At 37.3% G+C, this 19,707-nt stretch overlaps 1 protein-coding gene across 1 annotated transcript in view; it reads right to left on the bottom strand.

Annotated features, from left to right (window-relative positions):
• Nucleotides 1-73: 73 nt before the first annotated feature.
• The window catches only part of LOC134811047 (carbonic anhydrase 2-like), a 56,120-nt gene continuing 36,486 nt past the window's right edge, over nt 74-19,707 (bottom strand). Inside the window, exons 2-7 of the mRNA XM_063817754.1 lie at nt 15,178-15,376; nt 14,942-15,054; nt 1,240-1,389; nt 1,014-1,080; nt 755-897; nt 74-648 (exon numbers count right to left, since the gene is read on the bottom strand). Of these exons, the coding sequence (XP_063673824.1) occupies nt 460-648; nt 755-897; nt 1,014-1,080; nt 1,240-1,389; nt 14,942-15,054; nt 15,178-15,364 (849 nt within the window). The 5' untranslated portion in view covers nt 15,365-15,376 and the 3' untranslated portion in view covers nt 74-459. The remainder of the gene's footprint in view (nt 649-754; nt 898-1,013; nt 1,081-1,239; nt 1,390-14,941; nt 15,055-15,177; nt 15,377-19,707) is intronic.

The following is a 19,707-nucleotide window of genomic DNA, read 5'->3' as shown; positions in this document are numbered from 1 at the left end:
GCCAAGAATCTAATCGATATATCATTTCGTTGCATACCCTAGTCCCTAGGTTAATTTTAAAGAAAACAATAGCTATTTTACAATACAGAAACACAATAAATGATAATTGATACAGATAAGTAATAGAGGGTATCAATATATTACAAAATCAAACAGTAAACACCTAGCTAGTGGTATTTTTGGAATATTTCAAACTTCAAACTTAATCATGATTAAAATAATCATGATTCTACCGATTAAATAAGTTTCATAATCAATATGATAGGTTCCATAAAAAGGCATCTTCATAAAATAGTACCTCCACTTACCTGGGGACCCCAGGCTATAAAGTTCATAAACATAGAGATTAGGCGGAATGAAAGGCTGAGCGCCGCCCAGTAATACATTCACATAATACTGAACCGTTAACCTCTTACAGAAATAGGATCAATAGAATCATCTCTGTAATTATCATACAGTTTAGCATAACACATTAACAATGAGTGCCAGAAGAGCAAGCAGAGGTGAGATAACAGTAGCGGCGGAGGCTGAGGTCTTCATTTTATAGTGCTTGAAGGTTCGTTCATTTAAATCTTGTTTGTTCCTCCAGTTGAAAGTCTTGGCGTCTCCAGTCCCGTCACCGAGTTTAACTACCCTCAATTTAGCCAACTGAAAGGATAATGCGTATTTTTCCTATGGTATTAAATCATAATGCTATATTATGTTGAATCAGACGAATTGTTGTTTTTGTCATATTTTGTTCCAAATGTCATACCTGTGCGGTTGATATTGTGAGAGGTTCGGGAACGACAATCCAGTGAACAACTTCGTCACACTCAGGGGTAGTCAATCCACCTTCATACGTTATGACCTCCTTGATGTCACTTGGAAAGAGGGCACTCAAGTCGAAATCCGCAACTGTAAAAACGTTAAGTTAGTGGATTTCCTTCGACCGTCTTCAGAAAATCAGTGATGATGACCAATTCTGACAATACTTATTGAATTTTATAATAAATTTGATTGGCGAAACTTACTGTCTCTATTTTCACCCTCTGCTTCAGCTGAAGCGATCATTTTAGCGATCTGAGCATTCTCTGCACCCTGAAGATTTATTTAACATAGGATAAGGAATTTACAGCTAAATTTAATCTTTTATATCAACTCCCTACTAAAACTCAACAGCAGATATTCAATCGACGATAAGTGGCATTTGTGGTCCACTTCCAGCTGCTAGCATAACGTTGGTAGCATGTAACTTACGACTTTGAAGAAACGGTTGATAACAGCGTATTTTGATCCGTCTCCGTAAGAAGTAACAAGATGCGCCTCAGCAGAGAACTGTTTCCCGTCCAGCCAGTTCTCAGATCCGTCACTATCCTGAGCCCCCCAATGGAGATGTAGTTGTGCCACCTGCAGTCAGAGAACAGGATGTCATTACCTTTGAAAGTGGATTGACTATCCCTTATTACCACCATGAATATGCGTTCAATTGTTTATCACAATGCTGGCAAGCATTACCGTTGCCGTTATATTCACAATACTATTTACCCTTAACGGGTGATACTCGTAAAATATCTGTTCCATATTCCAGGACCGTCGACGAGTCCAACTCGGCGCGCGTCCTGGTAGGTTATAAACCTACAATATTTACCCCCTATACTATTATATCCCCTTTATTGTTTTCCAGGCATTAATATTCATCGAAAGTAGTTCAGCAGGTATATTTAAGTAAAAAACATTTTAATTCAATGTTAAAGATGACAGGAATAAGAAATAGTTATGTGGAGGTTTTTAAGAAATTTGCGCAAAATACGCGCCAGCATGTTATACAAAATTAGGTAAAAATCCCAAAATCGCCATATTCAGGTGCCTTAAAAACCATGTTAAAATTGAGTTAGAGATCTGAAACTTTGCAGTTTGTCCAAATCGAATGTAAAAAATTTTATGTTTCAGGAGTATCGGGAAGTAGGTTTTCTGGAACCCCTGTTTTACAACAGATTGTCGTGAAGTATATATATACCCGCCATCGGCAAAACCAACCTTGAGCTGGATCGATACCCGCCATCGGCAAAACCAACCTTGATGATTTGAGCCATACTGATGAGTCCTAATAGGACGAAACACTGTGTCTATGGATATATATACAGGGTGGGCCAAAAGTCAGTACCCATACGTTGGCCTTTATAGCTCAGTCACTGAGTGCCCAATTTAAATATTTCTTTCTGGTATGACTTAGTATCACCACTGGTTCGAGGAATTTGTCAACTCGAAAAATATTCGCGTTCATTTTTTTCAAATGAAGGTTCATTTTTGCATTTATTTGATAGTTTGGATAGTAGGATCAAGCTAAACGTTATTGAATTGTGTTTGGCCATTCGAATTACGTTTGTCCTGAAAGAATTAGAACTGTAGCTTCTCAGATGACCGAGATATGAAGCATAACGAGTTAATTCATTACGTGTGATCAGGTGATTGGTTTACCTAATCACGTGATAAGGTAACCCCGTTAAATATTATGGGGATTGTTAAGGGTGCCCAATTAAGGTGTCGTGTCACGGTGTCACATAATCACCCAGTCAATTTTGTTAACGAGAGACAGAAAATGCTTGATAACTTTGTCATTTCTAATCCGTTTTGCCTCATGTTTTCAGATCATATGCAACATTTAATAATCTACCGTTTCTAAAAAAATTAGACATCTAGCATGTTCGGGGAGAACAATATAAGTGTTTTAATATTGAATGGGCGTGGTCTAAAATATTCGAATTTTCAAAATTTGGTGACGGAATCCTCGAACCAGTAGGTACAGTAAACCATCTGCAAAGCAACAACCCTCAAATAGAAAACACGGCGGAGGTATAAGACCCAACGTTTGCACACTGACTTTTGGCCCACCCTGTATATATATTTGACCAAAACCCATAATCATGGGTAGAGTGGACCGCTGCCAGTGTCTCTCTTTCCCAAACAAAAGGAAATGATATTAATTTGATTGACCGTTCTCAAATGCAAAATGATACCGAGAATGAAATCGTTCGCTCGCTTTTCCCATACATTCACTGCTTACGAATTGTAATAAGTTTCGATTGATTACATCAATCAGATGCTGTAAAAATCTCTTTGGGTTGCGTTCGGGTCGATACCTAGTATTTCGGGGTAAGGGTGGTATTTATTACTTATTGAATTAGCTGAAGTTTATTGAATCTTTATTGCCGAGTACAGCTGCCTTCGGATAGTTATTCTTAATCTATTACAATTTTTGATTATAATGTCAGGGTACTTTATAAATTTGAAATATAAACTGATATCTTCATTAATAAGGAGGAAGTTTCAACGATTTCGAAATTTTTCTTTTAAAAACATTTCCTTGTGTTTAGGTAAGCATATCGGTCGATCACTGACTGAATATACCACTTAATACTCATTCAAATTGGAATTAAATTCATATATAATGACATTAAACTGTCGTGGCAAAAAAAATAAAGGGGTATAATAGTAAAGGGGGTATAATAGTAAAGGGGGTATAATAGTAAAGGGGGTATAAAAGTAAAGGGGGTACATAATAAAGGGGGTAAATAATAAAGGGGGTAAATAATAAAGGGGGTAAATAGTAAAGGGGGGTAAATAGTAAAGGGGGTAAATAGTATTGTGAATATTTGACCAAAACCCATAATCATGGGTAGAGTGAACCGCTGCCAGTGTCTCTCTTTTCCAAACAAAAGAAAATGATATTAATTTGAGGAACCGTCCGCAAATGCAAATTGATACCGAGAATGAAATCGGTCGCTCGCTTTTCCCATTCAATAAGCTTTATTATATTACAATACGTAAGCCGTGAATGAATGGGAAAAGCGATCGACCGATTTCATTTATTATAAAACTCTGTGACTGTTAAAAAGTATTAGGTAAATGATTCTTTTAATTCTGCCTTGATGGTCTGTAGCTTTTTCTCCTGTTTCCCATTTTGAGGAAGTCAACCCTCTTCTTAGAAATTGTGCAGTAGAGTGTCGACGGGTCTGAGAACTCCAACGAATGAGGCATGATATCTTCTTCTACAGTCTTTTAAAAAACTTGTTAACATTCAGAGTTATATTATTGTAGTAGAATAATAGGGGTGTGTATAAGCAAGAAGATGGCTCCCAGGAGGTTGAACTACCGCTTCCGGCCGGCATGCCATCCGTGACGTCATCCCACACGGCTTGAAGTGGTGTGACGTCATCTCACGTGGTGTAACGTGGTGCAATGCATCCTCAAATCCTGTCACATGATGTGACATCATCTCACGTGGTGTGACGTGGTTCATCTCACGTGGTATGTCATCACCTCACATACTGTCACGTGATGTGATCTCATCTCACGTGGTTACTGCTCCCTTGCTTGCACCAGGGGGATAAATCATACCACGTGGTGTGACTCATCTCACGTGCTGTCTCATCACCTCACACACTGCCACATGGAGTGGTCTCATCTCACGTGGTGTAGTGTCATCTCACATCATGACTCATGGCTTGACCCAGGTCATGTGACCCACACAGTTATCCTATCATTATACCTTAACGTATACAGCCTGTCACGTGATTAGTCACATGATGCCAGACATGTCCTAATATGGAATAATTCTAGTCTTATCGTCAATGTGCCTGGATCTTGTTTCAGTGCAAACACATTCAGCTTGACACGTGATTACATCAAATATTTGAATGTGATATAAGACTGCTTTAACCCTTCAGACGTGCTGTAACCCCTATCTAGCCACATGATTGCATCAATTAATAGAATGTTATATAATGCTGCTTTTACCCTTCAAATGTGTTTTAATTTTATCTAGTCACGTGATTACATCAATTATTAGAATGAGATTAAGACTGCTTTAACCCTTCAGATCTGCTTTGACTGTATCTAGTCACGTGATTACATTTGTGTAATGCAAAACGAGCAGGATTAGGTTAAAGTACCATGTCCCACCATATGACACACCAGTGTAACATGAGTCTGCCTCTTACACCCCTCATATATATTTAAACCACGATGGAAACTGAGAAAGATGAAGCATAATCATAGAAATAGACACCTTTTTTCTGACAGCAGTTTGTAGTTTTCTGGGAACTCTTCTTTTAATTGCTTGAACTTTTCGATACCTGACTTTTTTAATATTTGATACCAACCTACCAAGGGAAGTAGAAAGAAATGCAAAGCTGTCCAAGAAAATAAAGTTGTCAGTAAAAACAGCTTTGAACTTTTCAAGCGTCTCAGGGAGCACGTCCAATCTCTCGACTCGTTTTGTCAAATCTAGTAGGAAGAGGTTGAGATCATATCCTTTTAGCTTAAGCACAAATGCTGCAACCTTTATCGAAATAGTTTATGTTGCAGGAATTGCATGCTGCACCTCTAAAGTTATTCTCTTTCTTCAAGTAGTCATGATCTCGAACTGGGTAATTTTTTTCAGATTCCCAGTTCAATTTTCTGTGACAGATTGTCGCACTCTTAAACTTCTTTTCATCCTCTGGCGTCATATTTATCGGAAGTTGGTTCTTTTCATAGCATTTCATCATCTCATCATGTATGCTAGCTAGCTGTGATATGAATTCTTCAGTCACAGGGATTAAAAGTATGATCAAATCGACTAGTAGTGTGGACATGTGTATCCAATCGAACGGGTATTCTGCTTGTACTGACTCCGCCATGGTAAATGACAAAGAATCATTTGATCACTATGGTTGGGTGGTAAACACTTTGAACAGTCATTATCATCTTTCATTGGGGATTTTGTAATAGGGAAAATCCAACGTGTAAGAAGTGTCACAAGGGATACAAACACTTTTTCAGTAACCCTTAACCATGTAGTTTCATATGTGGTTATCTTATTTTGTAATGTCACCCTCCGCCCCGGAGGGGCGGAGGGTGAGGGTGACTACTGACTTCCCCGGGGCAATTCACAAAGAATCATTTGATTAATGCTGATTGTGTGGTGGTCACTTTGAGCAAGCAATTCCATGTCTGAAAAATTGCATGTAATGTAGGAGTGTTATTCAATATATGAGGCTGACGTAGAGTGAGAGTACAGCTGTAACAAGACCCAGATTCTGAATTTAGCAGTCTTTACCCAGATGAAGCATCATGTGACTAATCACGTGACAAGCTGTATGTATTGGGGTGAAACAACCTGTTGCAAGATGATAGTGGAATTTCAAAGTCACATTGCTTGCACCAGGGGATAAATCATACCACGTGGTGTGACTCATCTCACGTGCTGCCTCATCACCTCACATACTGCCACATGGAGTGCTCTCATCTCACGTGGTGTAGTGTCATCTCACATCATGACTCATGGCTTAACCCAGGTCATGTGACCCACACAGTTATTCTATCATTATAACTTAACGTATACAGCCTGTCACGTGATTAGACACATGATGTCAGGCATGTCCTAATATGGAATAATTCTAGTCTTATCGTCAATGTTCCTGGATCTTGTTTCAGTCCAAACACATACAGCTTGACACGTGACAGCCATTATATAGCGATAATCGCAAATAATCGCATGAAATAACATATTACATTAGTATATAATAGATTATAATAGCATATAATAGCATATAATCCCATATAATAGTATATAATCGCATATAATCACATTCATTTATGCATATAATCACGTATATCATATCTAGTAAAATCACATTTTATTGTTTATACTCGCAAATAATCACATATAATTGCAAATAATCGCACATAATCGCATATAATCGCATGAAATAACATATAACATTAGTATATAATAGCATATAATAGCATATAATCGCATATAATAGCATATAATCGCATATAATCACATATAATCGCATTCATTTATGTATATAATCACGTATATTATATCTTAAAATCACATTTTATTGTTTATACTCGCAAATAATCGCATATAATTGCAAATAATCACATATATAATAGCAGGGAGGGAATAATCCAACTTATACATACAACTTATTAAAGTTCCTTTCAAAGATTTATTTTCACACTGATTACCAAGCACCATCCTGGAGATGGAACTGTAACTCTTGAGTCTGTCGAGCACTGCACCCAACATGTAGGAATACCTCCCAGTGGGGACATCAAAGGATCACATCAGATGGTACAAGGGGATCATCGCAAATTCTATGTCAATTAGTCAGACGGAGATCATATTCGAGATTTATCACTTTCTGAATTACCATTCATAACCAGTACTCAGCGCACCATTGATTTCTGCTTTCAAATGATAACTACTAATACTTAATTATATGCGATTATTTGCATACATGATCAGTTATACGTGATTATATGGGATTATATGTGATTTATATACGAGAGTGAATGCAATTATCTCTGATTGTGTATAATTATATGCGATTATATGAGATTAATTGCATACATATATGAACAATTATACGTGAGTATATGGGATTATATATTATGATTTATGTATGTGAGTGAATGGGATAATCTGAGATTATGTATAATTACATGCGATTATATAGTATATATGTGATTATGTGTGATAGCAAGGTATAATACATGACAAGTTAAGCCAACCAATAATGTCGATGCAGTTGAAGACCTCAAAGTTTTGTGAATCCATTTCTTTCCTTTGCACTGAAGGTAACATACCCAAAAAATTCAAAGCTAATGAATGTGAAAACATATACTTCTCCTTGGATTTACGAATTCCAAAACATCTCAGTAAACGACTTGATAAAAGCAATAATGGATATAAACAGGATAATAATGATTTACCGAAATTTGGTTTCGTGAAGCGCTTAGAAAAGATCTTTGATAGGGATCTGATGACAAATAACCCCTGGTTCAACCCAGAAGTTGCGATAAATTATTTTGACAAAAGGGTTAAAAAGGTTCGTTTTGTGACAACAGAAATCCAAGGTGACGTTCCACAGCTACCAAATTGCAGGAAAAATCACCTGATAGCTAAACCTGGTCAGTTACATGCCCCAAACTGTGAAAATTTCTCTCAGGAAACTGTTGAGATAATTGGTGATTATGCTTATCAAAACAGGCAATTCATCCTACAGGATCATGAGGAGAGGGTTGCAAATTTACAAATGATGATGAGGAAAGGCCTAAAAATATAAGTTTCATGGAATTGAGATACTGGATATGATGTAAAGACTTATGCTTGGCTTTTCCTGGGGATTTCTCCATGTGGAGTGTGGCACATCACAGCAAAAGTGCATTCTTCCTAGATCAAGAGTACCAAGAGATTTGTCCATGTGAAGTGAGACACATCACAACAAAGGAGCATTCTTCCTAGATCAAGAGCATTGTGAGGAGTATGGTATGAGACGATGAGCATTCAATCACTCTTGGGAAGAAATCGTTTAGATGTTTAATTGAAGATATTTAATATTACATCTGAACTCTCACTCTACCTCAGCCTCATATATTGATTAACACTTCTTACTTTACACACAATTTTTCAGACATGGAATTACTTGTTCAAAGTGACCACCACACAATCACAATTGATTAAATGATTCTTTGTGAATTGAACACCCTCGTGGGAATTGCTCTAACATTTTTGTAAATGTATAATTTAAAAACATGTTTATTTCGAAAATTATCGATAATTTTCGAAATAAACATGTTTTTAAATTATACATTTACAAAAATGTTAGAGCAATTCCCACGAGGGTGTTCAATTCACAAAGAATCATTTAATTAATTGTGATTGTGTGGTGGTCACTTTGAACAAGTAATTCCATGTCTGAAAAATTGTGTGTAAAGTAAGAAGTGTTAATCAATATATGAGGCTGAGGTAGAGTGAGAGTTCAGATGTAATATTAAATATCTTCAATTAAACATCTAAACGATTTCTTCCCAAGAGTGATTGAATGCTCATCGTCTCATACCATACTCCTCACAATGCTCTTGATCTAGGAAGAATGCTCCTTTGTTGTGATGTGTCTCACTTCACATGGACAAATCTCTTGGTACTCTTGATCTAGGAAGAATGCACTTTTGCTGTGATGTGCCACACTCCACATGGAGAAATCCCCAGGAAAAGCCAAGCATAAGTCTTTACATCATATCCAGTATCTCAATTCCATGAAACTTATATTTTTAGGCCTTTCCTCATCATCATTTGTAAATTTGCAACCCTCTCCTCATGATCCTGTAGGATGAATTGCCTGTTTTGATAAGCATAATCACCAATTATCTCAACAGTTTCCTGAGAGAAATTTTCACAGTTTGGGGCATGTAACTGACCAGGTTTAGCTATCAGGTGATTTTTCCTGCAATTTGGTAGCTGTGGAACGTCACCTTGGATTTCTGTTGTCACAAAACGAACCTTTTTAACCCTTTTGTCAAAATAATTTATCGCAACTTCTGGGTTGAACCAGGGGTTATTTGTCATCAGATCCCTATCAAAGATCTTTTCTAAGCGCTTCACGAAACCAAATTTCGGTAAATCATTATTATCCTGTTTATATCCATTATTGCTTTTATCAAGTCGTTTACTGAGATGTTTTGGAATTCGTAAATCCAAGGAGAAGTATATGTTTTCACATTCATTAGCTTTGAATTTTTTGGGTATGTTACCTTCAGTGCAAAGGAAAGAAATGGATTCACAAAACTTTGAGGTCTTCAACTGCATCGACATTATTGGTTGGCTTAACTTGTCATGTATTATACCTTGCTATCACACATAATCACATATATACTATATAATCGCATGTAATTATACATAATCTCAGATTATCCCATTCACTCACATACATAAATCATAATATATAATCCCATATACTCACGTATAATTGTTCATATATGTATGCAATTAATCTCATATAATCGCATATAATTATACACAATCAGAGATAATTGCATTCACTCTCGTATATAAATCACATATAATCCCATATAATCACGTATAACTGATCATGTATGCAAATAATCGCATATAATTAAGTATTAGTAGTTATCATTTGAAAGCAGAAATCAATGGTGCGCTGAGTACTGGTTATGAATGGTAATTCAGAAAGTGATAAATCTCGAATATGATCTCCGTCTGACTAATTGACATAGAATTTGCGATGATCCCCTTGTACCATCTGATGTGATCCTTTGATGTCCCCACTGGGAGGTATTCCTACATGTTGGGTGCAGTGCTCGACAGACTCAAGAGTTACAGTTCCATCTCCAGGATGGTGCTTGGTAATCAGTGTGAAAATAAATCTTTGAAAGGAACTTTAATAAGTTGTATGTATAAGTTGGATTATTCCCTCCCTGCTATTATATATGTGATTATTTGCAATTATATGCGATTATTTGCGAGTATAAACAATAAAATGTGATTTTAAGATATAATATACGTGATTATATACATAAATGAATGCGATTATATGTGATTATATGCGATTATATGCTATTATATGCGATTATATGCTATTATATGCTATTATATACTAATGTTATATGTTATTTCATGCGATTATATGCGATTATGTGCGATTATTTGCAATTATATGTGATTATTTGCGAGTATAAACAATAAAATGTGATTTTACTAGATATGATATACGTGATTATATGCATAAATGAATGTGATTATATGCGATTATATACTATTATATGGGATTATATGCTATTATATGCTATTATAATCTATTATATACTAATGTAATATGTTATTTCATGCGATTATTTGCGATTATCGCTATATAATGGCTGTCACGTGTCAAGCTGTATGTGTTTGGACTGAAACAAGATCCAGGAACATTGACGATAAGACTAGAATTATTCCATATTAGGACATGCCTGACATCATGTGTCTAATCACGTGACAGGCTGTATACGTTAAGTTATAATGATAGAATAACTGTGTGGGTCACATGACCTGGGTTAAGCCATGAGTCATGATGTGAGATGACACTACACCACGTGAGATGAGAGCACTCCATGTGGCAGTATGTGAGGTGATGAGGCAGCACGTGAGATGAGTCACACCACGTGGTATGATTTATCCCCTGGTGCAAGCAATGTGACTTTGAAATTCCACTATCATCTTGCAACAGGTTGTTTCACCCCAATACATACAGCTTGTCACGTGATTAGTCACATGATGCTTCATCTGGGTAAAGACTGCTAAATTCAGAATCTGGGTCTTGTTACAGCTGTACTCTCACTCTACGTCAGCCTCATATATTGAATAACACTCCTACATTACATGCAATTTTTCAGACATGGAATTGCTTGCTCAAAGTGACCACCACACAATCAGCATTAATCAAATGATTCTTTGTGAATTGCCCCGGGGAAGTCAGTAGTCACCCTCACCCTCCGCCCCTCCGGGGCGGAGGGTGACATTACAAAATAAGATAACCACATATGAAACTACATGGTTAAGGGTTACTGAAAAAGTGTTCGTATCCCTTGTGACACTCCTTACACGTTGGATTTTCCCTATTACAAAATCCCCAATGAAAGATGATAATGACTGTTCAAAGTGTTTACCACCCAACCATAGTGATCAAATGATTCTTTGTCATTTACCATGGCGGAGTCAGTACAAGCAGAATACCCGTTCGATTGGATACACATGTCCACACTACTAGTCGATTTGATCATACTTTTAATCCCTGTGACTGAAGAATTCATATCACAGCTAGCTAGCATACATGATGAGATGATGAAATGCTATGAAAAGAACCAACTTCCGATAAATATGACGCCAGAGGATGAAAAGAAGTTTAAGAGTGCGACAATCTGTCACAGAAAATTGAACTGGGAATCTGAAAAAAATTACCCAGTTCGAGATCATGACTACTTGAAGAAAGAGAATAACTTTAGAGGTGCAGCATGCAATTCCTGCAACATAAACTATTTCGATAAAGGTTGCAGCATTTGTGCTTAAGCTAAAAGGATATGATCTCAACCTCTTCCTACTAGATTTGACAAAACGAGTCGAGAGATTGGACGTGCTCCCTGAGACGCTTGAAAAGTTCAAAGCTGTTTTTACTGACAACTTTATTTTCTTGGACAGCTTTGCATTTCTTTCTACTTCCCTTGGTAGGTTGGTATCAAATATTAAAAAAGTCAGGTATCGAAAAGTTCAAGCAATTAAAAGAAGAGTTCCCAGAAAACTACAAACTGCTGTCAGAAAAAAGGTGTCTATTTCTATGATTATGCTTCATCTTTCTCAGTTTCCATCGTGGTTTAAATATATATGAGGGGTGTAAGAGGCAGACTCATGTTACACTGGTGTGTCATATGGTGGGACATGGTACTTTAACCTAATCCTGCTCGTTTTGCATTACACAAATGTAATCACGTGACTAGATACAGTCAAAGCAGATCTGAAGGGTTAAAGCAGTCTTAATCTCATTCTAATAATTGATGTAATCACGTGACTAGATAAAATTAAAACACATTTGAAGGGTAAAAGCAGCATTATATAACATTCTATTAATTGATGCAATCATGTGGCTAGATAGGGGTTACAGCACGTCTGAAGGGTTAAAGCAGTCTTATATCACATTCAAATATTTGATGTAATCACGTGTCAAGCTGAATGTGTTTGCACTGAAACAAGATCCAGGCACATTGACGATAAGACTAGAATTATTCCATATTAGGACATGTCTGGCATCATGTGACTAATCACGTGACAGGCTGTATACGTTAAGGTATAATGATAGGATAACTGTGTGGGTCACATGACCTGGGTCAAGCCATGAGTCATGATGTGAGATGACACTACACCACGTGAGATGAGACCACTCCATGTGGCAGTGTGTGAGGTGATGAGACAGCACGTGAGATGAGTCACACCACGTGGTATGATTTATCCCCCTGGTGCAAGCAAGGGAGCAGTAACCACGTGAGATGAGATCACATCACGTGACAGTATGTGAGGTGATGACATACCACGTGAGATGAACCACGTCACACCACGTGAGATGATGTCACATCATGTGACAGGATTTGAGGATGCATTGCACCACGTTACACCACGTGAGATGACGTCACACCACTTCAAGCCGTGTGGGATGACGTCACGGATGGCATGCCGGCCGGAAGCGGTAGTTCAACCTCCTGGGAGCCATCTTCTTTCTTATACACACCCCTATTATTCTACTTACTGTCATAACAACGAATAAAATTTATTAGAGTTGAGCTATTCCTAGTCCTTGCTATGACAGTATTAAAACTACAATAGTTGTCACGAGATGCTTGCCAGCATTGTGATAGACGCTTTGGCAGTCAATTGTAGCCTACATTTAAGTGTCCGTAGATTCAAAAGTATAAAAGATACAGTCATTTCAAACCACAGGTTTTAAAGATAATTGTTTATGCTTTAGTTTAGATTATTTAAAAAAATAATTTAACGTCATCATCATCACTTGATGACGTCATCAAGTTAAGTGTTTTTAAAACTTGATTTTTGACAAAATAACAACTTTTCAAATCGATTTTAAAGCATTAAGGAGTAATTTTATTCAAAATCTGAGGACATTTTTACCTTAGATAATTGTTCAAGCATTCTGAAAATCTACCGGAAAGTTTTCCTACCTTGCTCCTTCATAAAGATATTCGCTATTGAAGTTTGTGCTTTTTTGAAGAATAATTTTATAAAAGCACAAAATTTGTGAAGTAGTATTCTCTGGTGTTGGGCCATCCCTTGGGTTGTGGAGCTCAATTGTGTTTCCTAAAGGTCTAAATTTTGTTATAGGCTAGTTTTAAAGTTGCAAATCGAATTGCACACGTGGGGACACGCCCAAATTCATTTAAAATAGCTAAAATCACTAAAAATTGTTATTTTCACGATTTTTATCAACTTTGGAGTCCCGTTGTGATCCAAGTTCTTTTTGAAATCTTCTGAAACTTTGCATGCTTATCAAACTATATATAAAATACCACTATGCAAAAATGTACGGTGATTCAATATTGTATGCGCACGCAACGTCCGCTTAAAGTTTGCACGTGCGAAAGGTGAGAATTTTGCCTATTCGTGATTTCGAATATATTCTGATTTCCCACGATATTTAAATAGCATTATGTATGAATTTAATGCCAACTTGAATGAGTGAAAAGTGCCATATTCAGTCTGTTATCGACAGATATGCATACCTAAAACAAGAAAACGTTTTCAAAGGTAAAATTTCGAAATCGTTGAAAATTGAAATTACCTCCTTATTAATGAAGTTTCGACTGTGTATATTATCCTGACATTATCTCTCTGTTCTGGTCAACGGTTTCTGGCCTCTTACTATAAAGAAGGAGGCTCTATCACCGTGCCCACAGAATGCAACTCCTGCTAGCTGCATTCCAGGACTCCCAAAGTATATACGAAATCATAAAATAATAAATATCAATGCAACAGACCTTTGGAGTCTTGAAGCTGTCACTACCTGTCTCAGAGCAAACCCACTTCGGTTGTGGTACTTCGGTGGGCAGACAAGGGACTTCCGAGCAAATCCTGACATTATAATCAAAAAGAGATGATATTTGACCAAAACCCATAATCATGGGTAGAGTGAACCGCTGCCAGTGTCTCTCTTTTCCAAACAAAATAAAATGATATTAATTTGAGGAACCGTCTCAAATGCAAATTGATACCGAGAATGAAATCGGTCGCTCGCTTTTCCCATTCAATAAGCTTTATTACAATCCGTAAGCCGTGAATGAATGGGAAAAGCGAGCGACCGATTTCATTCTCGGTATCAATTTGAATTTGCAGACGGTTCCTCAAATTAATATCATTTTATTTTGTTTGGAAAAGAGAGACACTGGCAGCGGTTCACTCTACCCATGATTATGGGTTTTGGTCAAATTTAAACCTCATAAATAGTAATCAAATTTTGTCGCTGAGGATCCAAAAAAGAATCATAATAAAGTATCATAGTATAAGTTATGATTTGTTCAAAGATCAAATAGATACTATTAGCACCTAAAATTGAAATGGTTGACTTACCGTGCCCTCAGTGTTTTCCATCCATGGAATCATGTATTTAATTGTCTCAGTAAACTTGATCTTGATGGCGTTCAAGTTATTTTCGTTCGTTGCAGCGAGACCCTGTCCAGAGCCTGGGAATGGGGAAGCAATTAAATAATTAAACTTAATAGATATTAGTATTATGCCTAAGTTAACTACGTCAATGTGAAACAAATTACGTAATAATAAAAAGAAAATCCAAAGTTGCATCTTACTCAGTTCAACAAATTTAGCATCCACTTCAGTGCTGGTTTCAGAGGATATCACATCAACAGGAGACTGATTCTTGGACTCCTCTTTGTTACACACTCCTCCCCATTCGCCCTGTGTGTCGTAGTCTATTACGTCGCCACTGCTGTAAACCACAGCTACCAGAAACACGGTTACCGCTGCTTTTAACATTTCGTCTGAAGTGCTAATTTATGGATTTATTTGTAACTGATTTATCGAAAATGGTAAAGTTCTTATTTAATGTTATACCGTGGTAGCAAGTTATTTCTTAAATGGGATAAATAACAAATGTAAACGCACCAGTCCCACACTGCAAGTGCAAAGTCACTACAAACAATTATAATGACCGTGCTACAGTAAATATCTAGCAATTGAAAACAAAGAAGATTTGCGAGTATTAAAATTAGAGGCAGTTTGATGGCAACGCCTATTGATTGCTAACAATCGTGATGATTTTCATAATTTGCATTTTGGAAACAAGCAACTTCCACAACTTTACTTGTCAAAGGAATATCATTGCTGATTGCTTGCCGGAGGAAAATTTTGTATATAAATAAGGGCACGTTTCTAAAAGTAAAGATATCCTCGGTGTGTACCGAGCGACGTTCGGACAGTAGGATAACAACTCAAATATGAATCAGCAGCTCACGTGCAGCTCACGTGCAGCTCACGTGCATTTAACACTTGTACATCACGTGTTGATCTACAAGATCTTGTAGGTTGATCTTGTAGATTAAAGTTTAATAGAGTCACACGTTAGACGTTAGTCTTCGGTATTGAGTTTGCTTAATTGAGATGAACAAATAAAAAACTGGGAAATTCCAGCTTCTGTTTAACAAATCCACTTTGCAAGGTTTAATTCAATTTTTCAATACCAGGAACGACTTAAATACTAAAGTTAATTCCTTAAATTAACTTTTAAGGATGTCACCAAGAGATCCAAAGGATCCAAAAGAACGAAAAGATATCATACAATGAAATAGACTGACTAATGAAATAGAGGAAGAATTGAGTACGTCAGAAATTTTATCGCTGATGATCCAGCTTATTGATTTATAGCTAACTTAGCTAACATGGTACAAATATACTTTCGTAGGAAATTTTAAAGTTATCTTTGATTCAAGATGTGATCGAGAATCCAGATTGCTGGTGGCAGCTACAGGTAGAGCAGAAGGTATCATTCAGAGGTTGTTAGAAAGAGCTAGAATTAAAACGGGCTGGTGGCAGTGGCGTAACGTTGCCTGTTGGCACCCCGCCGATAATGCGCCCCCCTGTTGGCGCCCCTCCCTATAATTTAACAAATTAGGTGATTTTAGAGGATACGCCGGTAAAATCTCTTAAAAAGCTGGGTAGCTGGGTAGATATGGCGCTTGGTTGGGGGTAGCAGAATGTAGATAGAACTAGAGGTAGAGTTCCAGACTGGAACTCTAGTTCGCTATGTATGAGGTTATATTGGAGATGGTTAGTCATAATAATTGGAGAGAGCCCAGCTTGTGGTAACTGGTAGCTATAAGCAGATGGTTAGATGTTTAAAGTTTGAAATTGAAGCAGTTTGAAGTAACTTGAGGGAAATGAGATAGTTAAATAGTTTTGAGGAGGATCTGAATAGAGATTTTGCAATCATGTTAAACTTGGAAGTTTTATGGCATGCGATGCTCCATAATTATAAATTTATTTACACTAGCAGAAACAGTGGCGTAACATTACCATGTTGGCCCCCCCCCCCCCCCTGGACCGAAAAAGCGCCCCCCTGTTGGTGCTCCCTCCCCTTTTGGTGCCCCTCCCTAAAATTGGGGGGGGGGGGGGGGCCAACCATATTAAAGTATATTAAAATGTAGGATTTTTCCCGATTTTGACCCGGGGATATACTTTAATATACTTTAATATACCTACAATAGACTTTAATATCCCTATCTCCTTGGAGGCCTACTTCAAAAATTGTTGCCCAAAATAAGCTTGAAATGCAATTCTTAATCTATTCCAAAAAGTTCTTGAAAAAATATTGAAAACTGATGGAGTTATTTCAATTTTAATTTTTTTTGGCTAGTATTCCGAACCGAGATATTATGTGCAATTTTCCCAATTTTGTTCATGGAGGTCTTTTTACTTAGTATCCACTATATTCAACAAACACTGAGTTATATCTTTCACATAGTAGAGTTAGTCTCATTAAAAAATATTGAAATTTTATCGAATTTGGTCAAAAGCGAATTTGGGCAAAAGCGTATGCCCAAATATGGGCATACTTTTTAAAGCTCATAGCTCAGCCAATTTTTGACCAATCTGGATGGAAATTCATGTACTAGTCCTAAAACAGGCTTATCTTGCGAATCTGAGTGAAGAATATAGTTCATCATGTAAATCTTAACGAAGAATATAAATCTTCTAATTGTAGGTATATTAAAGTATATTAAAATGTAGGATTTTTTCCGATTTTGACCCGGGGATATACTTTAATATACTTTAATATGGTTGCCCCCCCCCCCCCCCAAATTGAACAAATTAGGTGATTTTAGAGGATACACCGGTAAAATCTCTAAAAAAGTGTGTATCTAGAGAAAACGCGCAGTTTTGCTAATACTTTTGTTAAGTTTTCGAAATTGTCCCACATTCAAACGACGATTTGGCGCCCCCCTAAGACGGCCCCTTTTCTGAATTTGCTTCAATTTCAAAAGGAAGCATTTTAAGCCTTCAAACGTTCACAGTGCCTGCAATTTAAACATGTGTATTGCAGTCATTTCAAGCCCAAGTTTAAGTCTCTAAGCCCTTACAAATCTCCCACATACGCGCCTAATATGAAATATGGGCGTGGTCCCACTCCCACAGGGTTGAAACACAACATGCGACCCTCAGTGATTTGTGTTACCAATGACCTATTAAACCCGATTCAGCAGCAAAAAACTCTTTGCAGCGAAGTGCACACACAACGCCTCCCTGCTTTTGGAGTATTAGGGCTTAGTCGAGGAAGAGCTAAGCTACTGCTAGCATGACTCATGAACTTGAAGTGAAAGTGGCGATCATATAACTAATTCACGGAAAAAAGTGCGCCGCATTTGTTTATGTTCACCGAATAGGCCGAACGATGGCAGACCACAATGTGCAATGTAAACATACGTTGGGCGGTACCCTGAATTGCGGGGGGCGACAAGGTGAATGGGTATTTTATGTTTGTTTAACTTTGATGGTGCGTACAATTTCCTGATAAAATCCACATCAACTATATTATTATCAGTTTGAACTTTGAGAGAGCTGTGTGGTGATGTATCTACACAAAATATAACGGAAAAAAAGGTGTGATATGATTTTTAAAAGCGCCCTCCTCACCAGAGTTATTCCACTATGCACTCAATGCAGGACTCTCCTACTTGCTACTCAATTTCAAGATTTTGAGTATCTAAAATCTAAATACACTGTTTGGTACAGTGGAACACCACTCACTGCAGGGTGTATTCTGTAAAAGCGATAGTCATGTCTGTTACTCGGTAATCTGCAGCGTCAAAACACGGGAGGGGCAAATAAACGTCAGCTACAATGACAAGGTAAATCTCAACGGCTTACAATCAACGAGAGAACTTCAAATATCCCGTTGTGGAGTGACATCCCGTTACAAATGGAAATCGTAACACCAACATTCTCCGCGACAAATCGTGATTTTTGACGTTTTTTCAGATCCTCGCATGTCTGGAAAACTGCAAACATTCACATGACGATGACTTACCCCACTTGAGGAATTGCACGAGAAGATGAACGAAGGAAAATACGAGGAAATAAAATGATATGTTATGAATATGTGTTAGGCATAAGGTTAAAGTTAAAAGTTAATCTGTTAACTGTTATGTGACATTGAATCATGAAATTTGGAACCATGAGAACATTGATTAATTGTTAAAATTTAAGGTTTGTGCGCCAAATCGTCGTTTGAATGTGGGACAATTTTGAAAAAGGAATTAAACAGGAATTAAACATATAATTACCAAGGAGAACACTAACGAACTCGTTTTGGCTATACATCAATTCGTAAATACGTTCAGATATAAAACAAAAGCCGAATAAAAGTATTGAAATGAAATCTTAAAATTTAACCGCGTTACAATATCACGAAGTGGAAATAAAATCAAATATAATAATTTAAATGCTAATAAAAAATCTGGATGTGTGCATAAAGGCAAGTCCAAGGAGATAGGTTAGACTTAGAGACTACGATAAGTTGATGAGACGATGAAGGAGATGAGTAGGGGACGTGAGGCGAGGATTAGGACTTATTCTTAGGATTTCGAAGGTTTGAAGAGTCTGTTAGGTATTTCCCGAATTCTTTTGTGTGACAGGAGTTCATTATGATCGGGAACCGGTCACTGCGGCGGAAGTCACTGCGGCGGTGTACAGTCCGGCGGAGGACGGTACAGCGGAGGACGGTACAGCGGAGGTCGGTACGGCGGTAGTTTCCAAAAAGGTTGGACGGTACGGCGGATCACATGACACCCACTTTACTTTGGACAGTACGGCGGTACTACTAT

This window comes from Bolinopsis microptera, chromosome 2 (genome assembly GCF_026151205.1).
Source record: "Bolinopsis microptera isolate Bmic1 chromosome 2, MBARI_Bmic_1.0, whole genome shotgun sequence".
Classification (NCBI taxonomy): domain Eukaryota; kingdom Metazoa; phylum Ctenophora; class Tentaculata; order Lobata; family Bolinopsidae; genus Bolinopsis; species Bolinopsis microptera.
This window is presented reverse-complemented; position numbering and strand designations above follow the sequence as displayed.